The sequence below is a fragment of the Barbus barbus genome (assembly GCF_936440315.1).
Source record: "Barbus barbus genome assembly, chromosome: 44".
NCBI classification, from domain to species: Eukaryota; Metazoa; Chordata; class Actinopteri; order Cypriniformes; family Cyprinidae; genus Barbus; species Barbus barbus.
Window position 1 is genome coordinate 25214024 of NC_136722.1, and position 21220 is coordinate 25235243.

Consider the following 21220-nt stretch of genomic DNA (forward strand, 5'->3'; position numbering starts at 1 on the left):
CAGGTCTCCAGAACCGGGTTTCCGTGATCATTAAGCCCTGTTTTTCCTCCTAGCGCCGCAGTTTTCTTCCTTAGCGGGTCTGATGTTATTGATGTCCTAACGCTGCGTTTCTATCTTCTCTTTCTCCTCGGCTCTCTGTCACTCATAGGTGTCTCTCGTAAGCCTGGTAGCAAACACGCTGGGCTACTCGGACTTTGCTGCCATCAAATCTCTCAGAACGCTCAGAGCCCTCAGACCGCTGAGAGCGCTGTCCCGGTTTGATGGCATGAGGGTAAGACACTCTCGTCTCTCTGTCACATCTGTCCCATTTCTGAGCCCATTTCGCTCATTTCTCTTTCACAGAAACAGGAAGTCAGTATTTTTTAAGGGAGTTGGCTGAGGAGAGAAAAATCATCATGCATCTTCTCAAGTATCTTCTTAAACCAGCCTGAGGTGGTTCTATGGTCGTATGCTCTTAAACATAAAGGGTTTTCACCATTTTTGGTTCCCCAAAGAACCTTTCAGTGAAAAGTTCTTAAAAGAAGAAGAACATTTTAAGCTTTTTTCCACTATAAAGTACTTTTGTTGAATGGAAAGTTTCCACGTGCTTAAAATTAAGGTGTTTTTGTAGTGATGCCAAAGAAGAAGCATTTTTGGTTCCCTAAAGAACCTTTCAGTAAAAGTTCTTAAAAGAGGAACATTTTAAGCCTTTCTCCGCTATGAAGTAATTTTGTTGAATGGAAAGGTTCCACGTGCTTAAAAATAAAGGTGTTTTTGCAGTGATGCCAGAGAACACTCTTAAAAATAAAGGAGTTTAAAAGGTTTTTACAGTGATGCCATAGAAGAACCATTTTTGGTGCCACAAAGAACGATTCAGTCAAAGGTTCTTTAAAGAGCCATCTCTTTCTTACCTTTTTATATTCTGAAGAACCTTCTTTTGCCACAAACAACCTTTTGTGAAACAGAAAGGTTCTTCAGATGTTAAAGGTTCTTTATGGAACCATTTAAACGAAAAGGTTCTTCTATGGCATCGTGAAGCACCTTTATTATTAAGAGTATAAAGGGTTTTCACCATTTTTGGTTCCCCGAAGAACCTCTCAGTGAAAAGTTCTTAAAAGAGGAACATTTTAAGCCTTTTTCCACTATAAAGTACTTTTGTTGAATGGAAAGGTTCCACGTGCTTAAAAATAAAGGTGTTTTTGCAATGTTGCCATAAAAGAAACATTTTTGGTTCCCATTGAACCATTATTGGAAACCATTATTTTCATGTTGTAAAGAACATCTCAATTATCTGAAGACACTTTTTTTTGTTGTTGTAAAGAACCTGGAAAGAAAGATTAAATGAATGTTATAGGTTCTTCATGGAACCAATAGAACTCAATAGAGAACCTTTATTTTAATTTATGGTTCAATGATAAGCCTTCCAATTCCACAGAAGGTACTTTACAGTGGAAAAAGGTTCTTTAGATGATTGAAATATTCTTCACACCAAGAAAATATTTTTTGTAGTGATGTCATAGAAAAAACATTTTTGGTTCCTCAAACCCTTAGTGATCAGTTCTTAAAATAATCATTGTTTTCTTGGTGTGAAGAGCACTTTTAATGACCTAAAGAAGCTTTTTCCACTCTAAAGGACCTGGAATGATTCAAGGGATGTTAAAGGTTCTTCATGGAACCAAAAGATAGAGAACCCTTATTTTGGTTTATGGTTCCATGAAGAACCTTTAACACCCATTGAATATTTCCATTGCACAAAAGGTTCTTTATAGTGGAAACAGGTTCTTTAGATTATTGAAATATTCTTCACTCTACAAAAATATGCTTCTTTTAAGAATTCACTCTTAAAAAACACCTTGTTCTGTAGCGGTTCCGTAGAAGAACTGTTTCTGGTTCCCTGAAAAACCCTTAGTGATCAGTTTTAAAAAGAACCATTATTTTCTTGTTGTGACAAACACTTGATGTAGTGCCCTTTTCCACTATAAAGAACCTGGAAAGATTCAGTGGATGTTAAAGGTTCCTCAATGAACCGAAAGAAGCCAATAGAGAACCATTTTTCACCAATGAGCCTTTGAGAAATCAGTTCTTAAATAACATTTTCTTGGTGTGAAGAATGTTTTAATAATCAAAATAAATAAAAAATCACTTTAAAGACCCTTGTGCTCCATTGAAAATGTTCCATTGATGTTAAAGGTTCCTCTTGGAACCAGTGGAAGCCTATGAAGAACCTTTATCTTTAAGATTTTGGCAGGTTTAAGATGGTCTTGCTCTGTTGTCAAGCATCCAAAAACCCCTAAAACCATTAAACCATATTCCATAACCACCTTAGGCTGGTTTAAACAGGGTTACTGTCTCTTAATCTGCTGTTAGACTGTTTGAATAGTTTAATAAAATCTCATTAGTAGAATATAAAGAACATATCTGTGTTCTGAAATGATGTTGAGGTCATATTTCAGCCCAAAATCAAAATATCAAGCTGTTTTTGACGGCAAGTGAGATTTTTCAAGGCAATTAATCATATTTTCACCCAAATTCAGTAATGGTTAAAAATAATATATATATATATATTTCAGTCAGTCGCCAGTTGGCGGGTACTGCTTTTACGAAATATAACAATGCAATGTAGTGAAAACAACAGCCAGTTTTATAGAGATTCGCTGTTTCTGACATAAGCAAATAAAATAATCTTTTCCATCATTGTGATGCTGTTCTGTTACGAGAGCGAATCAGATAATAGGATAGAAACGGGCTGATAAGGTCAGAGCAGTGTGATGGTCAGCATGTCCCTAGACACAGCTCTAGTAACTTTTACCTGAGAAGATTAACTTCTCCCTTCTTTATTCTTCATAACCTGAGAATGTGGTAAAGTCAAATATAGTTTGAATGGCTGCGCGTTCGGCTGAACACATGCGGAGTCGCTTCAACAGACGAAAACACACACGATTATGTCAAAATGCACGGTTTTGGCGAGTTACCTCGTAAACCTAGTCTTAAATTAGTTATAAAGTCTTAAATGACCGTAAAGAGTTTGGAGAAAATCGGATATGTGTCACGTGCATCAGGTTTAAAGAGACAGCGCTGCTTTTAAAGCGAAACCTGCTGAAGTCTGTCATTGATGTAAATCACAGAACAAAAGAAAAAGAGAAAGCATTGGCCTGTTCTAGTCTCTGATTAACGTTTGTAGCTTGAATAAAGATCAATCTGTATAGTTCATGCATATACAGTTTGTATGTGAAGATTGTTTTAAAATCACTTCAATTAAAAGTTGTTATATATTTCAGAGCCTATTAAATGTTACAAATAATGGCTTTCAATTATACTGTAATGTTGAATGGCTATAATTAATAGGGAAAATTATTTAATAGAGACACCCGTAGCACGACAAATTAAAAACATTGTAAATATGTTTATTCATTGTAGTAGTAATAACTGCATGTTTTTGTTTCATGTCCGGTAAAAAAAAATAGTTTGGCCGGTAAATTTGATATTTAAGTGTTAAGTGTTTATACATTATGATAGTATTTGTTATAGAGCTTTTCATTTATGCTGATATTAGTGCATTTTTTACATAACAATGAGAATTTAATGAGAATTACAAATATATAAAATGAAAATTTGGGGAAAACATATTTAATTGTCATTTAAATAATAAGACAATGCAACAAAAATCATACTAGTCCTTAAAAAAAGCTTAATTTTACATTAAACACTATAATGTATTATTTTTTGTATTATTGTTATTATTTTTTAGTGTGAAATGTGGGATATTTTCATCAGATTGGTCCCAGCAGACTGAAATCATGTTTTTGTTTGTGTTGATTTCTTTCTCTCATCAATCCGGCAGTAATTCCTCTAACCCACAGCTAAACCCTGTCCCTCTGTGCCGTGTTTTAAAAGCTGCTTCCATCTCTCTCATATTCTCACTGCACTTTTGTTTAATCAAGTTTGATCCGTTTAATCTTCATGCAGTCTGATTCTGAAAGGTGACGTCTCATTTATCGCTGGAGGCTTTACAGGGGAAACGGGAAAGTCTTTGCAGTATTAGACAATGGGATTATTTGGTCATATAACCAATAAAATATTACTAAATTAATACAGTGACATTTTGAGTGGATTTTAATCAAATAATGAATAAAACTTATATCTAAATATACATTTATTATAATTAAAAGTTATTACATTATACAATGACAATTGCAGTCAATTTTTCAATGATTGATAACATTAAAATTAATACAATTATAAATGTATAGTTAAATATTAAATAAAGTTATAAGTTTATAACTTATAAGTATATAAGTTTATTATGATTAAAATATTACGTTTTTTTTTTTAATTAATGCCTCATGTTAACAAATAGTGAAATAAATATAATATTAAAATATATAACTAAATATAAATTTATATCATTCAAATATTACATAATACAGTGGTATTTTGAGTAGATTTTTTTCACTAATGGATAATATTAAAATTAATAAACTAAATAGAAGAATAAAATATATTTTAATATCAGTTTATTATTATTAAAATATTACATAAAGCAGTGACATTTTTATTAGATTTTTCACTGATGGATAATATTAAAATGAATAAAATGTATAAGATATAAAATATGTAAGAATTAAATAACAAACTATACATTTATTATGATTAAAATATGACAATACAGTGTAAAAATAATATTCAAAATAATGAAATAAATATAATACTACATATATCTAAATATAAATTTATTACAGTTACATAATACAGTGAGTAGATTATATTGAAATTCATAAACTCAATATTAGAGTAAAATAATTAAATACACATTTATTATAATTAAATGATTGTTGAAACATCTGTCTCTTAAAATGACGTTAACGTATTAAAAACCAAAGTAAACATAGAGAAGCAGGATTTATGAACAGTGTTATTTTCCAGTGTTATCTTCCTGACATGTATGTATTTATGAATATTTGATTTGCTGTCAGTATTACAGTATGTGTACAGTAGAGTCTGGAGAAAGATGAAGCTGATTGTCCGCTGGGAAACACCATCAGTATTCTGGATAATTGAATGTCAGAAACGTGTTCTTCATCACAAACTCAGTGTTATCTTCATCTCCTCCTCCTCATCCTCACACACCAGACGTTCACATATCAATGAAGTTATTTATACAGTGATATTTCAGTGATTTAAGATTGAAAATAAAACATTAGACTAATACATATTTGCATATTTGACATTATAAATGTTTTCTGAAATAGTATGTTTAAATATCCAAATGAGGCATTATTTAATTAAGTCTGCACTAATTTGCATTAATTTTCTGAACATTAATCTGAACGTTGGATGAAGCCAGAATATAGACTGGAATAAATCTGTTAAATTTGCTGTATGCAGGTTTCTGGGTTATATTAGTATCATTGTGCTAGTATCATATATTGTTATCATTTTTATTTATTTTTATTTTCTGTATTCGTTTTAATTTTAAAGTTAGAATTTAAGTGATTTTGTTTTTTTTAACTTTGGAAACTAGCTTAAAAATAAGTAAGTTAAAAAATAAAAAAATGAGTTAAAAAATAGGTTTAATTGTATTTCAGTTAAAATTTATTTTATTTCAAGCAACAACAAAAATTAGTTTTAGATAACTATAGAAAATTAGACTATAAAAACCAAATCTACAGACACAAATAGATAAAGTAAATAAAATATAACTAAAATAATTAAATAAACTTAAAAGTGTATTTTGGATGTTTTCTTTACATTGGTCTGAAATGACTATAATAAAAATAAAAATAATAAAATAAAAGTTTATTTTTGAAAGTTTTCTTTCTCTACCCTGAAACAACTATAACTAAAGTAAAAACAATAAATTAATAAAATAAACTTAAAAATGTATTTTGGATGTTTTATTCACACAAGTCTTAAAAAAAATTTTTTTAATAATTTTTTAAAAAGTATATTTAGGATGTTTTCTTTCACTAGTCTGAAACAACTATAACTAAAATAAAAGTAATAAATAATAAACTTAAAAATGTATTTTGGATGTTTTATTTAAGTCTGAAGCAACACGTTATGAAAAGCATGTGCAGTGTATGAAAAACAATATTTTTGCCTGTAGTGTCTTGCCTTAACCATTTAAGAAATGAAAGTTTGGTTTGAAGTGGCTGAAGTCTGTCAACTGAAGTGCATTGATGTTAATGTAGTGTTGTTGTTTCTGTGCGTCTGCAGTTCTGTCCGGCGCTGCTTCAGATTTGCTCGCTCAGTGAAAGCCAGGAATTCCCCGTCCGCCGGCCGTAAATCTGGCAAATCAGATTAGACTTCACGCCGCTTTAGAGCCACAGCGCAGAGAAAGTGCTGCCTCACACACACTCAACACGTCGTGTGATCATCGCCGGCTTTATTTCACACCGTTAAAAGATATTCGCAAAGCATTAGCAGCATGTATAACCATTGGTATGTATAACCGACGCTGTCAAAGACCGTTTATTTCATCCCAAACTAAAAAGAAGTACAAAAATACTTTAAATACAGAAGTTGACGCCTATTTCAAGACCATTAGGATTTTTTTTATCAGCAAAAATATATAATATATAGAAAAATAATGCATAAATAACATAGAAAAATATCATTTAGGATTTATTTATTTGATTACACAGTTTTAGCATACAAAATTATTAAACATAATGTTTGTAATTGCTTTTTATTAGTGCTGTCAAACGATTAATCGCATCCAAAATAAACGTTTTTGTTTACATATGTGTGTGTGCTGTGTATATTTATTATGTATATATAAATACAAACACATGTATGTACATATTTCAGAAAAATGTTATGTTTATATATTAAATATATTTCTTTAGAATATAAATTATATAAATATAGACATTTAAACACATATATATGTTTTAAATATATACTGTATGTGTGTGTGTATATACATAATAAATATGCATAATAAATATCATGTATGCAATTAATCGTTTGACAGCACTACTTTTTATCCATATTTTCATCATGTTCATACTTTTCAATTCAATGGAATACATTTAAAAATGATTAAATAATGAATAAATTAACTTAATGATTGCATACGGAATAATAAAAAATATTACAGAAATCTGTAATATGAAATATTTATGTATGACTGACACATTAGTATTATTAGTTTATGTTAAAATTGTGTAATCCAAATGGATGGAAGTTAATTAATATTTTTCTATATATTTTTATATAAATATATGTGTGTATTTATATGTATATTATTAAAGAAAATATATATATTATAATATATATATTAACTTCTCATGCTTAATATTAAAATATTTTATTTTCACAATTTCATTTTTATTTTATTTTTTTATTTTGCATTACACTAACAAAAATCTAAATAAAATAATGTTTCATTGCTCCTAAAATCATATTTATTTATATTTTGGGGTGAAACGTGACCTATGCGTGTTCTTTTGTGAGGTGTATTGTTAAATACACACTTCTCTGATGCGTTTGATCCAGCAGAGTTCAGCTCGTAATAATGTTGATGTTTTATGAATGGCTGTAAATAGCATTTAAAGTGCTCTGACACTCGCTGTACGTTATCAGGAGCTTTGGCTGGAGCGTGTAAATCTGGCCGGCTGGGTTTGTTTCTGGGTTTGATTGTGATCTGTCTGCTTCAGGTGGTAGTGAACGCTCTGATCGGCGCGATCCCGTCCATCATGAACGTGCTGCTGGTGTGTCTGATCTTCTGGCTGATCTTTAGCATCATGGGAGTCAATCTGTTCGCCGGGAAGTTCGGTCGCTGCGTCAACCGCACCGGCTTCATCTACAACTCCTCCTTCATCAACAACAAGAGCGAGTGCTTGGAGATGAACAGCACGCAGTTCTACTGGACCAAAGTCAAGGTCAACTTCGACAACGTGGGCGCCGGATACCTCGCGCTGCTGCAAGTGGTGAGAATAACGTTTCCTCTAATTAACTCTTTCCCCGCCAAACACGGAATATCCCAGATTTCCGTGTTCTCGCTGTTATACGCTAGGGGGCGCTATTACGCATCTCCTGAATGAGTCTAGAATCACTCGATCAAAAACACCGGCGAGGAAGACACAGAAACCAGCGATTTCATATGTAAGCATATGCATATGAATCATTCTTTGTTTAAAAGTAGAGGGTCTTGCATGTTCAGATATTCATACAACTAAATATTCTAGAGGCCATGAAATTTGACTGAAAATCAAAAATGCTGGCGGTGGCTGGCAGCTTTTTTAAAAACACTAGCGGGGAAAGAGTTAAATATTGCTTGTTCCAGCTAGCCATTTTAACCATGTTCATACTTTTTAACTGAAATGTTTTTATTGTTTTCACAGTGAACAGATTGATATTGATTCTTATCAATTTGAATGAGCGCATTATGAAAATATGACTCTTTAAATCTTAAATTTCGGCATTAATATTTTACTTTATGTATTATTTTTCTATATTATTATTATTAATAATAATACAATTATAATATACTTACTGTAGTATTAATGCATTATGTTTATATTTATTTATTTTAATTTTTATTAGAATCCGGAGGCATTTGAAAATAATGTTTTATTGCTCCTAAAAACAGGTTTATAAACATTTTATGTACTGGAAACTTTATATGCAGCTCCAATTAATACATTTTAAATTTAGGCATTAATATTTAAATTGTTTATATTTAATTATTAATAATTGTATTTATTTATTTTTTAAGCAGTTAGTAGAAAATGGCAAAAAATAAATAAATAAGTGTAAATAAAAATATTTAGTTCTAAATGAGGTATTAATTAAGGTATTAATATTTTATGTTTTATATTTCATTGTCTTATTGTTCTATGTATTAATATTATGAACATATCATTATTATTGTTAACTAAAACTAAATCCATTTAACCGGTTTATGGAAGTTTGATATGCATTTCAAATAAATAAATCTTAAAATTATATACAGATATGATATAATTAAAATGATATATATATATATAGTAAATTTCTATTTATTTATTTTATTTGGGAGCATTTTCTCATGAAAATGAAGTGTTATTGCTCCTAAAAGTCACATTTCTCAGTTCTGTTGGACTGGGTTCTGCTAAGGTGGTGCCGGTTGTCTCGTGCTGCTTCAGGTGCTGAGCTTTTCTCGCTCCTTTTCTTCCACCTCCGTCTGTCCGAGAGAGCGAATCAATCAGCGACTCAGTGCAAGTGTTATTTTTAGCTGCCGCTGGTGCCATTATACTGAAGTTTGTGCTCAGCAAGAGCGAAAGCACTTCATTCTTCTTTTTAACTTAGTTGATGCGGTAACCTAGCAACAAGTCACTTAGCTCCTTTCCATCACCTTCTTGTGACTTCCCCTAATACAAGCCTTTCATTTGCATCTCCAAATAGTCCTTCACAAAGCCCTGTAATTACTGCTAACTAAGACCAAGAAAAGACCAACTGTAGCGATTTCTGGCACTCACTGCTCATTCATTCATTCATTCATTCATTCATTGCCTTTTTCTTACACAAAGGAAAACAGAAAAAATCCAATATTTCAAATTTTTTACTTGTTTGTGTTTTGTTTTTTGCATTGAAATTCAGAAAAATAACAAGTTTTAAAAATGTAAAAAAAAAGTTATTAATTTTTTGTTTGTTTATTTATTTAAACACATTTAATTATTAGTTGTTTTTTTAAATAAGTCTATATAGTTTTTATTTTTATTTTAGTTGTTTTAGTAAGTTTTCATTTATCTACAGATTGACTTTTGTCATTTTAAAGTACTTACTGTTTTTTAAATGTCAGCATAGTTTTTATAATTTTTTATTTCAATTTTAATTATTTTAGTAATATTCATTTTTTACAGACTTTTGATAGTTGTATTCGTTACTGTCTTTTTTTAAATATCACTATCTAGTTTTAAGTTTGTTATTTTAGTAAGTTTTACATTTTTTGCAGATTGACTTCTCATTTTTATTAGTTAGTTATGGGTTTTTTTACATGTCTGTATAGTTTTTTATTATTTCAGTTTTAGTTATTTTGTTAAGTTAAAATTTTACAGATTGAGTTTTGTCATTTTTATTAGTTACTGTATTAAGTTTTTTTGCATAATGTTTTTATTATTATTTTAGTTTTATATATTCTTCCTCCCAGTTTTAATGTTTGTTTGTTGGTTTTAAATATATTTCATATTTTATTTTATTTTAGTAAGTTTTAAGTACTAATTGACTGAATCTCATCAAAGTGTTGAAGAAAAGTTGCTGAATGTTCAAACACTAAGAGCTTTAGAAATGCAAGAACGAATCCAGATGAAAATGAGAGTTTTGAATGAACAAACTCATATAACATATGTATTTTTCTTCTTCTCAAGGCCACGTTTAAGGGCTGGATGGAGATCATGTACGCCGCGGTCGACTCACGATCTGTAAGTAAAACCGTTTTGAGCTCATAAAAGCAGATTGAAACCCATTTGAACGTATGGTTTGCTAATTTGAGCGTCTGTAATCTACTGAAACAGGTGGAACAGCAGCCCATTAAAGAGAACAGCCTGTACATGTATCTGTACTTCGTCATCTTCATCATCTTCGGCTCCTTCTTCACGCTCAATCTCTTCATCGGTGTCATCATTGACAATTTCAACCAACAGAAGCGAAAGATACGTATTAAAACCATCAGAATAATGAGCCTAAAGTGTGTAAATGCTATTGTGACGGTAATAATAACTGAAGAGTTTCTCTGTACTTAGGAGGACAGGACATCTTCATGACAGAAGAACAGAAGAAATATTACAACGCCATGAAGAAACTGGGATCCAAGAAACCTCAGAAACCCATCCCAAGACCTCTTGTGAGTATTCAATGGGTTTTTAATCAAAATGAGCCAATAAAATGTCACCCTGGACCACAAAACCAGTCATAAGGGTCAGTTTTTTAACATTTAGAGTGCCCTCCATAAGTATTGGAACAGTAAAGACAAAATTGCTCTGTTGGCTGTGGAGTCAAGACATTTACAAATATGACTAAAAGATGAATATGAGACAAAACTACAGAATGTCACATTTTATTATTAGCCGTTTCAACACATAGATGTTTTACCAAATAAAAAGATCAGCACTTTTAGAGTTCATCCCACTCATTGATGTGAGCATAAGTATTGGGACAGTTGAACATAAGGCAGATATAAAAGATGAAAAGCTATTATTTAGTTGCAGATCCCTTGCACACAATCACAGCAGTGAGTCTGTGACCCATAGACATCACCAGACTCTTGCTCTCATCCTTTGAAATACTTTCCCCAGCCTTTAATGCAGCCAATCCCAATTGTTGCTTGTTTTGGGGAGTTTCTGCCTTTCCTCTCCTCTTCAGCTGCTGAAATTCACGTTCAATCAGATTTAAATCTGGAGATTGACTTGGGCAATATAAGGCTTTCCATGTCCTGATGCAATATGAAGCACTTCCCAATGAATCTGGTGGCATTTTCTTGAATATTGGTAGGCAAGATGGTTTTGTCCCCTTCCAAATTCATTCTGCTCCTGTCATCATACATTAAGTCATCAGTAAAGTTGAGAGGGCCTGTTCCAGAGACAGCCATGCATGCCCATGCCATGACACCACCTCCACCATGCTTTACAGATGAGGCTGTATGCTTGGGATCATTGCAGTTCCCTTTTTTTCTCCACATTTTTGCTTTCCCATCACTTAGATAAAGGTTCATCTTTGTCTCATCGGTCCATAAACACAGTTCCAAAACTCTTCTGGCTCACCTTTGTGCTTTTTTGCAAACTCTAATCTTGTCTTTCTATGTTTGGTGCTGGTCAGAGGTTTGCATCTTGCTGTGTAGCATCTGTAATTCTGTGTCAAAGTCTCCTGAGGACAGTAGATTGTCAGAGCATCACCCCAGCTTTCTGGAAGTTGTTGCTGATTTTACAGACACGTCTTTTAGGATTCATTTTCACAGCTTTTATGATTTGTCTGTCATCAACTACTGTTGTTTTCTCAGCCGATCAGGTCGTTGTTGGTTGCTGGTGGTTTCCAAACTCTTGATTTCTCCATGCCCTTTGATTTTGCTAAGCTGTTTGAAAATCTGGAATCTGAGGGTGCAAACAAATCCAAATATTGAGAAAATCATCTTTAAAGTTGTCCAAATGAAGTACTTAGCGATGCATATTGCTAATCAAAAATTAAGTTTTGATATATTTATGGTAGGAAATTTACAAAATATCTTTATTTAATATCCTAATGATTTTTAGCATAAAAGAAAAATTTATAATTTTGATCCATACAATGTATTGTTGGCTATTTCTACAAATATACCTGTGCTACTCATGACTGCTTTTGTGCTCCAGCGTCACATACAATGATTCTGGTGGATTCTGACTCTTTGAATCATCTTGCATGGATTGTTTTCCTCTCAGAACTCGATCCAAGGATTCTTCTTCGACTTGGTGTCCAAACAAGCCTTTGACATCCTGATAATGCTGCTGATCATCCTCAACATGGTGACGATGATGGTGGAGACGGACGAACAGTCTCCGGGCATCGAGTACATCCTCTACTACATCAACCTGGCCTTCATCGTCATCTTCACCACCGAGTGCATCATCAAACTCATCGGCCTGCGCTGCTACTTCTTCACCGTCAGCTGGAACATCTTCGACTTTGTGGTTGTCATCCTCTCCATTGTGGGTAAGGGGATAATTCTATAATCCACAAAAAAAAAAAAAGATATATTTCCTTGAGGTTCATCATGGTCAGCGACAAAAAAAAAAAGTAAAAAAAAAAAAAATATATATATATATATATATATATACGCACACACACACATATATACATATATATTAAGCTATGTTTAGTTATGACAAGTTAACTAAGTTATTAAACTTATAAATAATATTAAAATGTAAATATAAATGTATAAATATTCAAAAATATACTGTACATTTTTTTTTAAATATATATATTTTAATTATTAAGATGAAATGAGTGTTATTAAATAATATAACAATTTAATTTTGAACATTTAATTTAATTTTAATTTAAGATTTTTCATGTCTTCTATACTTTTTCAATCTAATAAGTATTTTAATTGTTACCCTGAAAAAGTGTGGTTGACATAAAAAAAACATATAGTCATTAAAATAATTAAATGAATAATATTAAATAATATTAAAATGTTATTTTTCATGTCACCCATACTTCTTCAACATAAAATTTAAAATAATAATTGAAAGTATTATTTTTTAAAATTTAGTCTTATATATATATTTTAATAATTAAGCTGAAAGAAGTGTAAAGAATTTTAAATAACTTAAATTTAATAACTATATAACTGTACACACACACACATTTATATATATATATATATATATATAAATAATATTCTGTCACTGTTCAGCCGTATTTAAAAAAAAAAAAAAAAAGTAAAAATATAAAATATGTATTTTTAATACTGTTTTTATTATGTATTTATTGATTTTTTTAATTATTATTTTTAATCAAACTTTTTTCATGTCAACTACCCTTTTTCAACTTTGTTAAAAAGAAACATTTTAATTAATATGATAAGTCAAATAGTGTAAAACAAATGTAAAGTATTATACTCTATACTCTATTTTCTGCATGAGGCAACCGGTTCTATTAAATCGTAGATGAAATTGTGTAATATCTCTCTTTGTAAGAGACAGTAGTTTTACCGTCTGGCCTTGGCATTGCATATCAAGGTCTAAAGGCATTCAATGCAATTTTGTAGCACTTCACCTACTAATAAATAGGCAGCCGGTGCTTAAGTGACACGATGAGGTGATTTTGAGAACAGATGCCCCTCGTGACCCAGTTGAGAGAATGAGGAAGGCCAGAGGGGTTAACAGGCGAAAGAAAAAGGGAGATGGTTTAAGATGAAGGTAATTTGGGCAATCAGGGCTGTCAGCTCAGGTGATTGGCCAGTGATTGAGCTCTCAGTCCGAGCTAAAAGCTTGACATGGTTTCGTGCCACGACCCCCTGCTGCTCTCTGTGTCTCCACAGGGTTAAAAGCTTAAAGACGCACTGTCGTAAATGTAAAAACCAGCCATTTGACTCTTAAGTGAGACAGACTGTTCAATAAATCAAGGTGGGGTAACACTTTTATTTTAAGGTGTCCTTGTTACACGATACATGTACTTACTATTATAATAATAATAAATTATGCATAATTACATGCAAGTAACCCTAACCATATAGTAAGTACATGTAGTTAATTAATATTACTCAGTACTTAAATGTATAATTACACTGTAACAAGGACACCTTCAAATAAAGTGTAACCCAAGGTGGTCATGGTCAGTAAAAGTGTTGCGTAAGTTACTCTAAAAAAAGTAATTAATTACTAGTTACTAATTACATCTTCAACAGTCTAATTAGATTACTGTACAAAATACTCTCTCCAAAAAGTATTTAATTATTACTAATTACTTTCTAAATCCTATATCATCCTCAACAAGTTAATGATACAAGGATAGACATGAAACATTCTTTTAATTCTTTAAAATAAATAATAGATAACTACATAAATTATTCTGGTCACACTTTAGATTAGGGTCCCATTCTCACTATTAACTATGAACTAACTATACTTTTGCCCCAATATACTCCTAATTACTGCTTATTAATACTTAGTAAAGTAGTTGTTGACAATTATGTTAGGAAATGGGTAGGATTAAGGATTTAGAATAAAGTCTTGCAGAATAAGATATTAATATGTCTTTTTTAAAGTAATAATAAGCATCCCAGTTATATTCATGCTAATAACCAACTAGTTAATAGTAAGAATTGGACACTAAAGTGTTACTAATATTCTTATAAACTCATCAAAGTATTTAAAGTGAGAAGATTACATAAAAAGCATGCATTTTAAGGTTAGACTTAAAATTTTAATGTTAAATCCTCTGTTGTATTGTATATAAACAACAGTTCTACAGTTCATACACAGTATTAAGTTCAATTGCATAAGAAGTAACTGTAATTAAAAGTTACAGAATGCTGTTCATTTTTAGCATGTAAAACAAAAAGTATCTTCTCACGGTTCTTTTCCGTGTAACAGCAGCTCACAGTGGCCATGTTTCTCAGCTCTCAACAGCAATATTTGATATTCTTGATGTTGCTCTGTCTATTGTTAGGATGACAAAAGATATCAAAAAATGCTTTTTTTAAATTTTCAATGTCAAAATGATTGAAACAGCCAATTGAATCAAAGAAAGCGAGATTTACTGTTCACAGAAGGAATGTGCAAATTAATTTTCAGCAGTTTTAACAGTGAAAGAGTGCTATTGGCTTAATTTACAGGATTCGTGTAATTTGTAGCAGTGATGTTATACTACCATTGTGACCATTATAGCTTTTATTAATGCGTGCATGTGCATTTAATGTCTATATAGTTGTTGTTTTTTTCAGTTTTTAGTGTATCAAGTTAAACTAAATGAAAAAAAAAATGTTGCCATGACAACCAGCGTTATCAAAGTTCATTTAAAAAAAAAAAAACAGTAAAAAATCTGTTACTTGAAATTAAGCAAAAATAACTAAAATAAAATAAAATATTAAAAAAAAAATTGGTTTTGTTTTGTTTTTTTAAAAGAGAAGAATACTGAGAAAAAATAACACAACAAAACTTTTACTAAAAAAAAAAAAAAAAATTTAAACAGAAAAGATTTAAATAAAAATTCAGAATTTTAAATGAAACTATAGTTTTATCTCAATGACACTAAAGTAACACTTTTGGCAATTAGCTTGAATTATTATTATTATTTTTAGTTTGCTATTTCAGTTAATGTTTATTTTATTTCAAGTAACAATATTTTTTTAATGATATACTTTAATAACCCTGATTTGTAGCATTGTGACAAGACCAGAAACATTAATGGAGCCATTGTTTCATGTAGTGGGCATATGATAACTAACTGCTTGATTTTTTTACCGTATGATTTTTGCCATATGGACATCAACTTGAGCTACTACAAAATATAATGTAGATACTTTCATTTCCTGTAAAGCTGCTTTGCAACGATTCACATCGTAAACACTACACAAATAAACTTGAATTGAATTGATTAAGAGTGAAAGTGAGAATATTTTAAAATAAATATATTGTCACAACATCATAAGTCCGTATGACTTATTCCCGTATTCCCAGTTTTGAGGTCATATATTTGAGAAACAGACCCAAATTAAATGTCAATGTCAATGTAAATTTGATTTATATAGCTATTATATTATGCTATTATATTATACTATTAAACACAACCATGGGTTGACCAATGTGCTGCATGATAAAAACAATTAAAATAAGTGAAGTGAAGTGACATACAGCCAAGTATGGTGACCCATACTCGGAATCGGAATTCGTGATCTGCATTTAACCCATCCAAAGTGCACACACACACCGTGAACACACACCCGGAGCAGTGGGCAGCCATTTATGTTGCGGCGCCCGGGGAGCATAGCAATGGAAAGACAGACCATGCTTCCTAAATATAGAACCCAATGGGAGCATATAAAATCAAAAAAGAATAGGAGCCAAAATGGATCCCTGGGGAACACCACATTAAATTAAAAAAGTCATTATTGCCTGGAAATCCTTTCCACCAAAGCTCTAAAAAATGGTGTGTGTTGTTTTATAGAAAAGAGCAGCATAAAGGTGCTGTTTTCATTTTGTGAACTCAAATGATAAAACTCTAATCGGTGTCTCTTTCTCATTCCAGGCATTGTTCTGGCAGACATCATCGAGAAGTACTTTGTCTCGCCAACGCTCTTCCGCGTCATCCGCTTGGCTCGAATCGGACGAATCCTTCGGCTCATCCGCAGCGCCAAGGGAATCCGGACGCTGCTCTTTGCTTTAATGATGTCTCTCCCCGCGCTCTTCAACATCGGCCTGCTGCTGTTCCTCGTCATGTTCATCTACGCCATCTTCGGCATGGCCAACTTCGCCTACGTCAAGAAGCAAGGTGGCATCGACGACATGTTCAACTTCGAAACGTTCGGTAACAGCATGATCTGCCTTTTCCAGATCACAACATCGGCCGGATGGGACAATCTGCTCAGTCCAATCTTAAACAACTCTCCGGAGGAGTGCGACCCAAATGTTCCTCACACCGGAACGAACGTTCGCGGAAACTGCGGGAATCCTTCGGTGGGCATCACGTTCTTCGTAACCTACATTATTATTTCGTTTCTCATTGTGGTCAACATGTACATCGCGATTATATTGGAGAACTTCAGCGTGGCCACCGAGGAGAGCACCGAGCCGCTGAGCGAGGACGATTTCGAGATGTTTTACGAAGTCTGGGAGAAGTTCGATCCGGAAGCGACGCAGTTTATCGAATACTCCAAACTCGCGGATTTCGCCGACTCGCTCTCCGAGCCGCTGCGCATCGGCAGGCCCAATAAAATCAAACTGATTTCCATGGACCTGCCGATGGTGAGCGGCGATAAAATCCATTGTTTGGATATCCTCTTCGCGTTTACCAAACGAGTTCTTGGAGAGTCGGACGAAATGGACGCGTTGAAGCAACAAATGGAGGAGAAGTTCATGATGGAGAACCCGTCCAAGATTTCCTACGAACCGATCACGACGACACTTCGGCGCAAACAAGAGGACGTTTCTGCAATCATGATCCAACGCTCGTATCGGAGGCATCTAATGCGACGACAACTTAAACAAGCATCGCTACTTTATCGTCAACTTCACATGCCAGACGCCGATAAAGACCTCGACAGTTCACCGGAGAACGAAGGACTTATATTTGCGATGATCATGGAGAACTACGGCGCCGAAGTTACGGAAACGCTATCGGCTACTTCGTGTCCGCCATCGTACGATAGCGTCACGCGAGTGACTAGCGAACTTTTTCACGCTCTAATCCCAGATGCCGCGAACACAGACCCGAGCGAACCTTTCACAGACCAAGATCGCGAGACGTTTCTGTGACGACGACGGAAGTCGCCTTTTCCTTTTTGTTTACCGAATGTAACAGACACAAAATCCTCTGAGGTTTTTGTAGACTGTTTTATTTCTCTTGTGGTTCACGTTTGTTTGAATATACAAGGGGAAAGTGTCGCAGACATGCTCTTTGAACATGCACACGTCAACCTTCACAGTTTGAATGCATGAATGAGATCCGTAGTCGCAGATATAGAGGATGTAATCATCGTATATTAGACTGAAAGTAACGCATTTTAATCCGTAAGTTCATTAAAGGTCTTACTTAAAATGCCGTGATTCCTTTTAAGATTTGAGATAACGTAGAAGAATCTTAGCGGTGCATCCATGTTATAAATGTTCATACTTCACGCCGTTTTGGAAAGCATGACGATTACCTCTTTCCGATTTGTGTCGCTAGCGATGAAAAGGCAGTGGTATTTGCACTTTCTGGTTTTTTTTCATTTCTTATGATGTTTCGTTTGGTGTCGTAATATCAAGACTAGTAAAAGACAATCAGACATGCTCCAGAAATGGTCACTCGCTTAAAACCTGTCTTTACTAACTTCTAGCGAACTATTGCACATGCTTCCTTTCGAACGCGCGACACATTTGTTTTTATGGTGAAGTATTTATTTTGCATGCGGAAACTGCATGGTATGGAGGGGTTAGCGAGAACACTTTCTTTTTAATTGATTTGCACACTGTACGTTCAGCAATAATTTGCTACATTTAGGAATAATGTTAACGATATTTATTGGAATTGAAAAAAAACGTGTCAAAGTTTCTACTGTAATGGCCTCCAGCTGTAACTGTGGCTTAGTGAAGATTATAGCACATGTGTTTTTCTATCTCAAACTGACATTAGGAGCTCAGTCCGCTCGAACGCGCCGCCATTCGGGTCGGGTTGGCAGGTTTGGTGAAGGGCTGTTTTATGTAGCAATAGATCCCAAGTGTGCCTGCTAGAACTAAATCCTGTGTTTATAATTCATCTTTCTTCATGCATTTGTTTTGGGTTTTGTGGATCATCAGCAGACTCGCCATAAATAGCATCAGATGCAAACCGTTCCAATGGCATGATTTCACTTTACAGCACATTCGCTTTGGTGGTTTCTATCAGGAAACCCCAGTAAAAATTCTACTTATTCGACAAAAATATATATCTAACAATATATCATAAAAATGACTGTATGTTAGTACAAACGTCAATGTTTGACTAGTTCATCTGAATCAATTGTTATGCAAGTAAACCTTCAAATATTTTATTTTTATTGATGTCAAACGATTAATCGTGATTAATCACATCCAAAATAAATGTTTTTGTTTACATAATATATGTGTGTGTGCTATGTATATTTGTTATGTATTTACACATACATAACAAATATACATAAGGAAAATATTTACATTTACACTTAAAAATAAAGGTGCTTAAAAGGTTCTTCACAACATTTTTGTTTCCACAAAGAACCATTCAGTCAAATGATCTTTAAAGAACCATCTTTTTCACTGCAAAAAAATATTTTTGCCTTGTTTTCTTGTATAAATGTCTAAATATTTTTGAATCAAGATGAATTTACTTTACAAGTAAAATGACTTAACATATTGTCTTATTGTCTGAAAAAATTATCAAAATTTTGTAAGCTTTTGCTTAAAACAAGCACAAATATCTGCCAATGGGGTAAGATAAATAATCTTAATTTAAAGGCTAAACAAGATTATTTTTCTTGCCCCATTTGTACTTTTGAATTACTTGTAAAGTAAATTAATCTTGATTCAAGTTTTGTTTTCTAGTATAATTTCTAGTTTTTGCAGTGTTCCTACCTTTTTATATTCTGAAGAACCTTCTTTTGTCACAAAGAAGCTTTAGTGAAGCAGAAAGGTTCTTCAGATGTTGAAGGTTCTTTATGGAACCATTTAGACAAAAAAAGCTTCTTCTATGGCATCATGAAGTACCTTTATTTTTAAGAGTGTATATTCATATAATTTATATTATAAATATATTTAATATAAAAATATAAAATTTTTCTTAAGTATATACTTGCAAGTGTGTATTTATATATACATTATAAATATACACAGTACACACACATATATAAACATATTTTATTTTGGATGCGATTAATCGTGATTAATCACTTGACAGCACTCATTTTACATAAGCAAACTTTGAAGTGATTTCAGGCTGCTTTAATACATCAATCTCATTTTAAAACCTGAAAATTCATTACCTTCACGTCTGCAAAGAGTGTGTTTCTAAAACACTGTCGTGTGACTGAATGAATTGTAAGTAAGGATCAGATGTCACTGTGTACATTTACACAGACGAAATGGCTCTGACTCAACACGGCTTTAATTTACAGGAAATCTGAAACATGACCTGTGCAATCTACATGCACAGGCTTAAAAACACAGAGGATCAATGGCTAAAACAGACTCGAGCTCGGTTAATAGTTAATATAATTATTCTGATATGAGCGTCACTGAAGAGCACAGATGCAAAGCCTGTATAGTCTGAGCATCTTCTAAAGCTCGAGGTTTGTTTGCATTACATTTGGACACTTGAACTTGATATTATGGACCTTATTTAGACTGGATGCCATAATTAATTTGATGAAGATGAGGCTGCGAGGGCAACAATTCATGCTTTTTGTCTTAAATTATCTGGAAAGATGTTTAGGAGTCAGTATAATACATTGAGGCTTATTAATAAACAACACAGAATTTCTGTGTTAATTTGACAGAAATGATTTACTGAAGAGATCAAATATTCCTTAAACTGAAAAAAAAAAATGGATTAGAAAATAGTTCAGATCAGAAATCACTAGTAAATTTCACAAACAAACACAAAGAAAAAACAAGCAACATGAAATTTTGAAGTAGAAAAACCGAAAAAGTAGTTTCTTGTGAAATGTACTTCAATAATCTTTATTTATGACTCTGAAGAATTATTTTTTTTAAGTGTGCATTCGGTTGCATCACATTAAATATGGCATCCATTGGCAAAAGCTTAAATATAATAAGCCCCAATGGCATCTAATTTAGAGTTAAACACACATTTGACTCAATGTTTAAAATAGACATTTCTATCCATAATATCAAGGATATTACAGATTGTTTAGGCTTTTCTGTTGGTCACATTGTCTGTTTCTCTCTACCATGTTGAACAAAAACTCAAAATCAATGTTTCTGGTTTTATTGCGAATGATTAATCTGTGACGGTATTACAGAGAAAGACATGTTTATTCCAATAATCATTCATCAATATACTGATTTGACCAATGTCCCCATCCAATCAATTGCACATTGTGTAA

The 21220-nt window shown here is 32.6% G+C and overlaps 1 protein-coding gene across 1 annotated transcript in view; it reads left to right on the top strand.

The window, feature by feature from the left end:
* Positions 1–18963, top strand: part of LOC306863438 (sodium channel protein type 2 subunit alpha-like) — a 172273-nt gene extending 153310 nt beyond the window's left edge. The window contains exons 21-27 of the mRNA XM_079406766.1: positions 149–271; positions 7641–7913; positions 10332–10385; positions 10479–10620; positions 10707–10807; positions 12375–12645; positions 16690–18963. Of these exons, the coding sequence (XP_079262892.1) occupies positions 149–271; positions 7641–7913; positions 10332–10385; positions 10479–10620; positions 10707–10807; positions 12375–12645; positions 16690–17915 (2190 nt within the window). The 3' untranslated portion in view covers positions 17916–18963. The remainder of the gene's footprint in view (positions 1–148; positions 272–7640; positions 7914–10331; positions 10386–10478; positions 10621–10706; positions 10808–12374; positions 12646–16689) is intronic.
* Positions 18964–21220: the final 2257 nt, after the last annotated feature.